This window comes from Trichoplusia ni, chromosome 3 (assembly GCF_003590095.1).
Source record: "Trichoplusia ni isolate ovarian cell line Hi5 chromosome 3, tn1, whole genome shotgun sequence".
In the NCBI taxonomy this organism is placed as follows: domain Eukaryota; kingdom Metazoa; phylum Arthropoda; class Insecta; order Lepidoptera; family Noctuidae; genus Trichoplusia; species Trichoplusia ni.
The window spans coordinates 6,762,795-6,772,893 of NC_039480.1; the positions used below are offsets into that span (position 1 = coordinate 6,762,795).

The 10,099-nt window shown below is 44.3% G+C and overlaps 1 protein-coding gene across 4 annotated transcripts; it reads left to right on the forward strand.

Annotated features, from left to right (window-relative positions):
* The first annotated feature begins 13 nt into the window (after positions 1-13).
* Positions 14-9,549, forward strand: LOC113491667. Of its 4 annotated transcripts, XM_026868749.1 has the most exons (12): positions 14-228; positions 839-919; positions 1,254-1,315; positions 1,724-1,790; positions 2,939-3,066; positions 3,549-3,614; positions 4,292-4,353; positions 4,849-4,921; positions 5,631-5,696; positions 6,534-6,599; positions 7,870-7,939; positions 8,171-8,313. In XM_026868749.1, the coding sequence occupies exons 1-12, from the start codon at positions 20-22 to the stop codon at positions 8,223-8,225; spliced, it is 1,005 nt and encodes a 334-aa protein (XP_026724550.1). In that variant the 5' UTR covers positions 14-19; the 3' UTR covers positions 8,226-8,313. The 4 variants fall into 4 exon arrangements, with proteins under 4 accessions (XP_026724550.1, XP_026724549.1, XP_026724551.1 ...); XM_026868748.1 differs by lacking the exon at positions 4,292-4,353 and having other exon boundaries at positions 8,171-9,549; XM_026868750.1 differs by lacking the exon at positions 7,870-7,939 and having other exon boundaries at positions 8,171-8,222.
* Positions 9,550-10,099: the final 550 nt, after the last annotated feature.

Here is a 10,099-nt window from a genome sequence, read left to right on the forward strand (position 1 = left end):
ATAATACCAGCTTTGCTAGATGGCGTTGTGTGAATGTTGTTTAAAATTTATATTTTTACATGTTATTTGTCTAGACAAGTGCCCTAGTATCTTGCTACGTACTAACAATCTCGTTCCCATGGCACCTGACCATAACAACTGGTTGCAGATCGCTCTGCGCGCCGTCCGCGAGATGTCGCTCCCGGACGCGTGCGCCGAGCTGCTGCTGGCTGACCTGGACGGGGACAGGTCAGGCGTACACACATACATACATACATACAGACACTCATACACTCACACGTACACACAAACACACGTACACAAACACTCACACGTATACACATACGTACACACACACGTACACACATCCACTCACACGAGCATACATACATACATACATATCGACTGCACAGATAGCCGAGTGGTCGAGGTCACCACGCCAAACCCACTGCGAACGTCGTGTCGCGGGTTCGATCCCCGCGAAGGACAAGTATTTATGCGATCCACGAAAGCTTGTCCTGAGTCTGGGTGTCTTTGTGCGTGTGACTTGAATGTTTGTGAAACCCCCGCGACACATGGAATAAATTCTTTACTTGTGCATAAATTCGGGTTTGGTCGAATACCCACGTCAGTACTCTACGGGCGGGTTACACACTGACACCAGGTGATATAAAAACCGAATCGATAAATATACACTTAATTTAGATTCTTAGAGTGTATTAGTAGAGTCTCAATGACATTGACATACGCGGGGATCGAACCCGCGACACGAGTAGCATTAGCGTGGTGACCAATACCACTAGCCGTGTGATTTGTTACCTATGTATGTGTTAACGTGTGACTACGTGTGGTCCCGCAGGGAGAGAGAGCCGGAAGACTGGGAACAACGCGACGAGAGGGACGAGCGCTGGCCCGACCACGCCGCGCTGGACTGCTGCCGGTAACCATATACCACTCACTCATAGACTCAATCACTTACTTATTCTGTCATTCACTACCTCACTCGTGCAAGCATACACCCATTCATACTTTCACTTACTCAATAACTCGTGCACTTAATCTTTCACTCACTCGTTCGTGCACTCAATCACTAGGTCGCATACTCAGTTGTTCACTAACTCACTCATTCTCTCGTTCACTCACTCACTCACTCACTCGTGACGTCCCTCACACATTTATTTAAGCAACTCTCTTATAGCTGTGGCAACTAATCTTGCATTCGTTGTCAGTTCCAGCTCAGTTAGCCAATATGTAATGACATTGTGTGTGTCCAGGTCCCTGGGCGGGAGCGGGTCGCTGCGGTGCGCGTCGGCCGGCAGTCTGCACATACCCATGGGTGAGGACAGATATACTGATAACTATAGATATATAATGTATAGGTCGATACTAGATAGTCTTGTTTCAAGTCAATTGAGATCTATTAAAACGTTTTTATTTCATGTAGGCTGTTTTAAACAATATATTAAGGACTTTAGGTGTTGAAAGTTGTCATTACTTAGAAATCTGATAGCTAGTGTATTTTCTTGTAGTGTAGCAAGTTGGAAGCACAGTAAGTCTGCATTGGGAGCAAACAACGCTCACATTGTATATTTCTATAGCACCATTTTGTTGATTTATTTATTATTTATATTTATATACATTGATAATAGTGAGAAACACAAAAGTACAATATATATCGTACATTTAAATGAATACCGTTCACATACATTAGAAGTTTGTCTAATTGTAATGTTGTTGTTTCCAGAGGGAGGTCGCACAGGCACCGCCGGGAGGCGCGAGCTGGCTGCCAGACCGGACGCGCAGCTCAACAGGTACCTACTGCGGGGTGGGGAGAGGGGGGGAGAGGGGGGGGGGAGGATATTCTGCTAGACATTGAGGGCATGATGGAATAGTCTGATTATAGAAATGATGATTACACAATGCCTGGTATCAGCGAAACGGTGTATAGAGGATTTTCGGGGGGGGGGGGGGGGGATAGAAACTGAGTGTTTATTATAATTTGAACGTTTAACAAGACCAAAATATAAGGATTATACAAAAATTTTCAAGCACGACCTCCGTGGTCGAGTGGCGTACGCACCTGTTTCAAGTTTTCGCTAGCTCTGAGGTCCCGGGTTCGATCCCCGGTCGAGTCAATGTAAAATTCACATTTCTACATTGTCTCGGGGTCTGGGTGTTTGTGGTACCTTCGTTGTATCTGAATTCCATAACACAAGTGCTTAAGCAACTTACTTTGGGTTCAGAACAATGTATGTGATGTTGTCCGCATTTTTTCTTTATTGCATAAAGTAATTGTGTTTAAGCATGTTTATGTAAGAAAATATTCATGCAACCCTGTAAAAACACTATTTTCTATTCACCACTTGAAACTCTATTCCCCTGTTTTACAGTGTAGCTGCTGTTACTAGACTCGTCGGGAAAGGGTACAAGATATCGCCTTCTCTGTCTTACACAACGTACACGCATACTTCGATCTCGCTCTAACAATCTTTTAGCTTATTTTCCGAAGTACTAATTTCATTTAATGTTTGCAATTCAATTTTGAATCACTTCCCGATAAGCTAGCAGGATTAAATTTTGATTGTTGCTTCAAACCCGATGACAATGCAATTTACAACTATAATAACTAACTAAATTTGATAAAATTTGAATGGACTAACATAGATTGATTATTAAATTATGTAACCGGAGTCCTTAATTATGAGCAGACGCGGCGGGATCGTCGATCTGCTCATGATTAAGGACTCCGGTTGTCGGTAAGGAGTCGGGTTAAACGGGTAAACCATTACCTCATTTAATAATGAATCATTCTCACATACATTGATTGGTTTTTAGATTTTGTAAAACCATTATTTTATTTGTGTCATTTTCCCGTCTCCTCCGATTTTGTTGAAATTTGTGGGTTGTTTCTATATTTAAAATCGAATTATTCGCTAACGCATTGTTCTCCCGCCCGCAGACAGTCGGTCCCGGAGTGCGCGGCGGGCGCGCGCCTGTCGGCCGCCGTCCCGGACGTGGCCATGGCGCCCAACGCCAACACGCACCTGCTCACCGCCAGGGACTACTTCCGCCACGCGCCGCCCTGGGGTCACTACACACACAACATTATCATCAACATCACCGTACAATGATAAGGATGGCCGAGTAGTTGACGTCACCACGATAAACACTATATGTGACGGCTCTCGGGTTCGATCCCCGCGTAGGAGAAGCGTTTCTGTCTGTGACCTACACATGCTTGCTCTGAGTCTGGGTGTCTTTGTGCATGTGATTTGAATATTTGTGAAATACAAGGCACAAGGATTCCTTAGTGTGGGAATTGTTTTTAATAAGAAATGATTTATAAATTATATTACTATACTATAGTATTTAAATGATACAACGGTTCATTATCGTCAAATTACCTCCTAATCGAGCCTCAAAAAGATTTACTTCACGAACAAGTTCAACTTATTTTTATTATTTAACTCATCCCAAAATTATATTACTGCCTGTGTACATGTATTAACTTCCATTTCCACCTATGTTATAGTATATCTCATATTAATGTTAACACATCGTGTTTCCAGAGTACAGCGGCGGCGGCGTGTTGCAGCTGGACCTCGGCGACGGAGCCACGCACACGCCCAGGCCTGGTCAGTGTACATACATAATATACTCCATCTGTATAGGTACTTTAATTTAGATAAATGTTCTTGTACTAGACAAGTTTCTATGTATGTATGTATGTATGTATGCTTACTCCTCTTTCATGATGTACTTCAATAATTGAAAGTAGTAGCGATCTTATAATCGGATGGGAAAATCACCAGTTCCATATGATTTACGAAAATATAGATATCCCACTACTGGGGCATCGGGTCTCTTTCCACAAGTTTCCTCACGACGTTTTGCTTTATCGTTTGCCAGTGATTTTTTTTATTGGAACTAGTCCGCTGCAAATGCTCGTTATTGCAACTCCTGTAAGCCAGGATCAACAATGAAGTGTCCGAGGGGGAACAATTAACTGCCTCTGAACCCGCAACGAAATTAATCAGAGATAGTAAATAAGAGGAGTGAGAAGAAATTGTTCCACTTCCCTCCATGGCAAGCGGGAGACAAGAGAAGAAATAGCTAGTTGCAGCAAAGAAAAGAGATTGACAACTGACTTAGGCTCAGTTATCAGGCACCACGGATATAAGTTTTTGTTTGCCAGAGATGCCGTAGAATAATTGTAACACTTAATAAATTTTGTTACTGAAAACCTCAGGATTTATCTTCGTGCTTATCATATACATGTATATATATGTGTAGTAACAGCTCCCCCCCGCAGGGTCCCGCGCGCAGCGGGCGGGCGCGGCGCAGGCCGGGCGCCAGCAGCGGGACCACGCGCCCGTATGTGCAGATATACTTACTTATATACTTGTAATAATATTCTGTATGTATACTGGGCGAGGACTCCATGCCAAGCTCAATGTGACTGAGGTGTCATGGGTGCGAACCCCGTGTGGTCTTCAGAGTGTATGGTCGTTTGTCCTGAGTCTGGGTGTCATTGTGCATGTGAAAATTTAAGACTGAAGGATTATATTTCTTAGTGCGGAAGGGAATTTTGTTTTAAATGTGTTCTGAAATAATCTGTTTAGTCTCTGAGTACTACAGATAGCGAGATCTACATTTATGTTTATTATTATGAATAATTAAAGAGACTGCACTGCGCTTGAAACGTAAATAAAATAAAAACAGATTCTGAATGCTGATGACTCCAAATGTCTATGTTGCATGATTAATATTTATTTATCATAATTCCCACCAAGAAAAACAAAATACAGTAGTAATACAATAATATTTTATACATAATAACGTTGTGTGTGTGTGTGTGTGTGTGTGCAGGCCATGTCGTGTCTCCGCAGCCGCGCGGACGAGGACGAGCTGCGCGCCGCCATCGAGCTGTCCGTCATACGAGGTGAGGGGGGGAGGGCCTGCTGGTACTTAAACTGAGACTAGCTGACCTATAGTACAACTGTCGTGGACTTGTGAATAAGCTGTCCTATTCTCATCGAAATTTTTGGGGAGATATGAAATAGGTCTTAAAATTTCGGGTATCAAATTTTCATTTTCAAAATTATTAAAGGTATTCTGTCCCATTTTGTATAATTTGTTAAAAAGAATATGATGCCGCATTAATGAAAAGGCCTTTGCCCAGCTGTGGGATTTAAAACAGATTTTATTAAAAAAAAATGAATATGCATGGGTAAAACCTTAAACCTTAAATTTTTGACCCTCTACGTGTCTGCCTCAATTTTTATGTATGAGTGTCGATAGTTTACAATTAATGATGTAGCAAAAATATTCTCTTTAACCATTTTTATAATAACTATCGTGAGACTGAGTCATTATTAAATGATGTAACGGTTTACTCACGCGTATGTATCGGGGTAGCCCGACTAGTTTCGGACCCAACCGGAGTCCTTAATCATGAGCAGACGCGGCGGGTGAGCGAGTCCAAACTAGTCGGGCCACCCCGATAAATACGCGTGAGCAACCGTTACATCATTTAATCATTAACCATTATTTTAAAAACTGTATTAACCTCCCCCTTTCATACTGTTTTATATTAGAATATTATGAATATATACAAAGACTAGATATTAATGAGTGTATCCCTCTGGCAGCGTACTCGGGCGCCTGCGGGGGCGCGGCGCCCTCCCGCGCCAGGGCCACGCTGCCGCATGCGCATGGTGAGGACATGCGTACACACACACATATGTAGATATAAGGTGTACAAGATACAGATAGGATTCTAAAAGTCCGTGCACAGATAGCCCAGTGGTATGGGTTACATTAAATCCACTCTGAACGACGTGTCGCGAGTTCAACCCTCGTGTGTAACAGGTGTTTGTGTGATCCATGAAGGCTTGTCTTAAGTCTCGGTGTTTTGTGCATGTGATTTGAATGTTTGTGAAAAACTCATGACAGAAGGATTGAATTCTCTCTCAATTCGTTAATAACTGCGCATTTGGTCTGGATGCCCATTCATGTCATAACGAGTTCCTCGTGTTTCGAAAGGCACGTTCAAATGGGAGTCCCGGCTGTTATTCCTACATCTTTAACAGTCATTACAATTTGTCAGGAGCTTGAAAGTCTGACAACTAGTCTACATAGGGGAATCGTGTTGCCCAGGTAACTGGGTTGAAGAGGTCAGATAGACAGTCGCTCCTCATAAAATACTGGTACTTAGCTGAATCTGGTTAGACTGCAAGCCGACCACAACGTATTTGGGAAACGGCTAGGATGATGATGTTGATTCCAACACTATGCTTGTTGCCAGAACCAACCTGCCGTCTAAAACACCCAACAACAACACGATTCGTGTACTAAATGAAGTGTATAGTAAAGGACAGACAAATTTTTGTGTAACTTTAATGAATTTGCAAGAGTTATGTTGAATTTTATTTTACTAGTAAATTTAAGTTTAGTGTGTGCTACCTTTGCAGACCCCCATTATATTGTGTATAACTGTAACGATAACGTGAGTTTATAATATATAAATAAATATGAATCCCCCCCCCCTCCAGCGGCGGCTCCCCCCCGCAGCCGCGCCTCCCCGCAGCGGGTCACCGAACTGCAGCCGCATGCGCAGCGTGAGTACACACACACACACACACACACACACACACACACACACACACACACACACACACACACACACACACCCACACACACCCACACACACCCACACACACACACACGCACACACACACATACACAGCCAATACAGACATTATCCATGAGTCCACTGCTGGACGAAGTGTTACCAGCGTCTGGTCCCAGCTAGCTACTACCTATATGAGTCAAATAGAAACATGCTTATGTGAAATAGTTTTTCAATTACGACCATGTCAAGAGTGTCTCTAAATGGTTCATGTAATTAGTAATACTACACTCGGTACTACTCGCCATCTGCTACTTGAACTTGGCTCGACACGCCACTGCTTGTCTACATCACTTGAAATGGAAAAGTAATCATCAAAATCGGTTCATTTTGCACCAACATAAACATGGCCCGGCTTATTGTATCCGGTTGTTGTCTGACAAGCTGCGATACCGTATGTCGAGTTAAACAAGACTTCTTTGCGAAGCTGTATGTACGACAAGTATTCAATTTTTCAAATTTCAAACGTTTATTCCAAAGTTTTTTCATTACGATGCAGCGACGATGGTATGAATCCTTGTCAAAATAAAGAACGTTAAAGAAATTCTGTGGCGTATATTAGCACTGGTCCCGTGCGAAGCCGGGCCGGGTCGCTGGTTTAGTATAAATTTGTAATGCCATAACATTGTACCTAGTTTTAAGACTCTGTAATATCTTTTGTAATTTTATGGAATGCAAATAAATATTCAGGGTGGAAGGGACGTCATACTGATCCCGTGGTCCTGGGGTACCTGGACATGATTCCAGACACCCCTGCGTTGGAATTTTTCATCGGTCTTTTCATGAATCGGTTTCTTCAAGCGGCTTGCTCGCGACCCCGCCACTGCTTCAGCTCATGATTGAATGATGAATTGAACATTTTGACGTCACTTTCGGTTAGATTTGCGAGAGAGATGACCGAAGAGTACCTTTACGAATCAGGTGATCGGGAGCAGTTTTTAGTGTTTTATTTACATTGCCTTTTTTCGTGAAAAAGGCTAAATAATGATTTTCGTTATGAAAATATTATTGAAATACACAACAAATTTATGACACATAAAATTAAGAAAACGCAAAAAATGCAATTTTCATGAAAAGACCGATGAAAAATTCCAACGCAGGGGGATCTGGAATCAGGTACAGAACCCCTGGACCACGGGGTCGGTATGACGTCCCTACTACCCTGTATATGAGTATGAATATGAGTATCTCCCCCGCAGCGAGCCGGCTGTCGGCGGCGGGCCCGAGCCGCAGCCCCAGCCCCGCGCCGCTCCCGCACCGGGACTACAGGTACTAGCGTCGCTGACCCGCACGGGGCCCGCGCGGACTCGGGGGCGCGGGCTCGGGGGCGCGAGGGCGCAGGGCGCGGCCCGCCCCGCCCGCGCCACCTGTAGCGCCGAGCTGCGCCGCGCTTCAACGTCCCATTCGAAATTTTCTTTTGATTTTGATTGAAATTTAAGAGAAAATATTGGTACAAAAGAAATTGATTTAAAAATAATCATTTACTTGTATCCCTTCCAGACTAGAGCCGTCGTACTCGGGCTCGAGCTCGGGCAGCCGCCACACGTACGCGTGACACAGCCGGGACTCGTACCCGGGACCGAGCGAGCCCGCAGCCCCGGGGCCGGCCGAGCCCGTACCTACTCACGCGGGGCGCAGTGACCCGGGCACGAGTCAGGGAGCGAGTCATGTGCTAGCACACGGTTATACGGGGCGGAGCCACCCCGGGCAGGGTGAAGCAGCTCGCAAGGATCCGGACTATCAGGGAACGAGTGAGTTGGGCCGGACCCGCCCGGGACGATCTCGCTCGGGTAGAACGCAACGAAGTGACCCGGGTAACAGTCAAGGATCGAGTGATATGTTAAGTCAGCCTTATCCGGGTCAAGCAAGGTCGATACCCGTGCAAGCAGCTCATAAGAATCCGAATTATAGTGAGGGAACTAGTGAACTGGCCCGGAGCTACCCGGGCCGAACACATCCGGGTCAAAATGATCCAGCTTCTATTCGTAATGTTCGTAATAACCCGGAATATCAAGGACCGAGTGATTTACTAAGTCGTTTTCACCCGGGTCAGACTGACCCCGTTCCGACGCATTTAACCCGCCAAGACCCGGACACACAAACCTACAGTCAGACACCGAGTGATGTGTTATCCCGTAGCTACTCAAACCGGACACTACCGGGTAGATCTCACCCGGGTAGCGCGCACAACACTCGCAGCCGCTCCCAGGGCAGACACCGTTCGATACACACAGATGATTTAGCTTCCAACCCGGATATACTCGGAACATACCCGGGTCGTACCCACCCTAACCGACCGACACGTAACGTACGCCCGGGTGAGAGTCCGTACCCGGGTGTGTCGACGGGTCGTGGGAACTTGCCCGGGTCTTGAACCCCCTTCCTGTTTTGACGTAGAAGGGACTTGACAGTTTGACAGAATGTCAATATATATGTATACATGTCAGTTGTCAAATCCCTTTTGTGTATGTGTTATAAGATACCGGCTACGAGCGATGTCAGGGGATAAAGTTAGTTTTGGTTTAAATCACGCTAAAACACTCCTTATATGTAAGTGATAATTTTATGATATTTATGTTAAAATATCTTGTTGCTATAGTTTGGACCACTTTTGAGTTATCTAGCTTGCTCAAATAAGAATAAATACTAATGATTCCGTGCAATTTAGTCAAAAACAAGTGAAAATTTTACGATGGCACGGTTAGTGAGATAAAGCTCGGTGATAGACGGATATACAGCAGCTTCCGTTTTTATCGTTTTGGCACGGGATCCTAAAAAGCGATTGCGACAGATAGCATTAATCATCATTAGCCTAGCCTTTTCCCAACTATGTTGGTGTCGGCTTCCAGTCTAACCGGTTTCAGCTAAGTACCAGTGTTTTTCAAGGAGCGACTGCCTATCTGACCTCCTCACAGTTACCCGGGCAACACGATACCCCTTGGTTAGACTGGTTGTCAGTCTTCAAGCTTCTGACTACCTGTAACGACTGTCAAAGATGTAGGAATAACAGCCGGCCGACTCACAATTTAATAATATTTAGCTTTTTTCAAGTGCCTCATTAAAGCGATATCGTTGCCTCTAATAAAATCTTGTTATTTTATAAATAACATGTTTTACAACGACGTCTCCGTATAACAACAGATTCCTTATCACTACACATGATACATGACCCTGGCCGGTATAATATAACACCCCCCCTCACCCCCCCCCCCCTCTGATCTCATGAGAAAGTATAAGACTATGGCGTGTAAGCATATGACACAGTGTTAGCATAAGAACTGTTGTAAAACATACATACATACATACATACATACATACATATATATATATATAGTCATAAGTGTATATACACTGCGGGCCGGCGGGCTGTGCTGGTACTGAACTGACGTACAGACAAATAAATCTTCTGTATATTTATATTACTAGCTG

Excerpts from the sequence above, each read along its gene's own strand:
- LOC113491667 (XM_026868748.1), top strand. The coding sequence starts at position 20 with ATGGCGTTGTGTGAATGTTGTTTAAAATTTATATTTTTACATGTTATT. Across the intron at positions 3,067-3,548 it reads CCGCCACGCGCCGCCCTGGG|AGTACAGCGGCGGCGGCGTG; the intron begins GTCACTACACAC and ends TCGTGTTTCCAG. Across the intron at positions 7,940-8,170 it reads CTCCCGCACCGGGACTACAG|ACTAGAGCCGTCGTACTCGG; the intron begins GTACTAGCGTCG and ends TATCCCTTCCAG.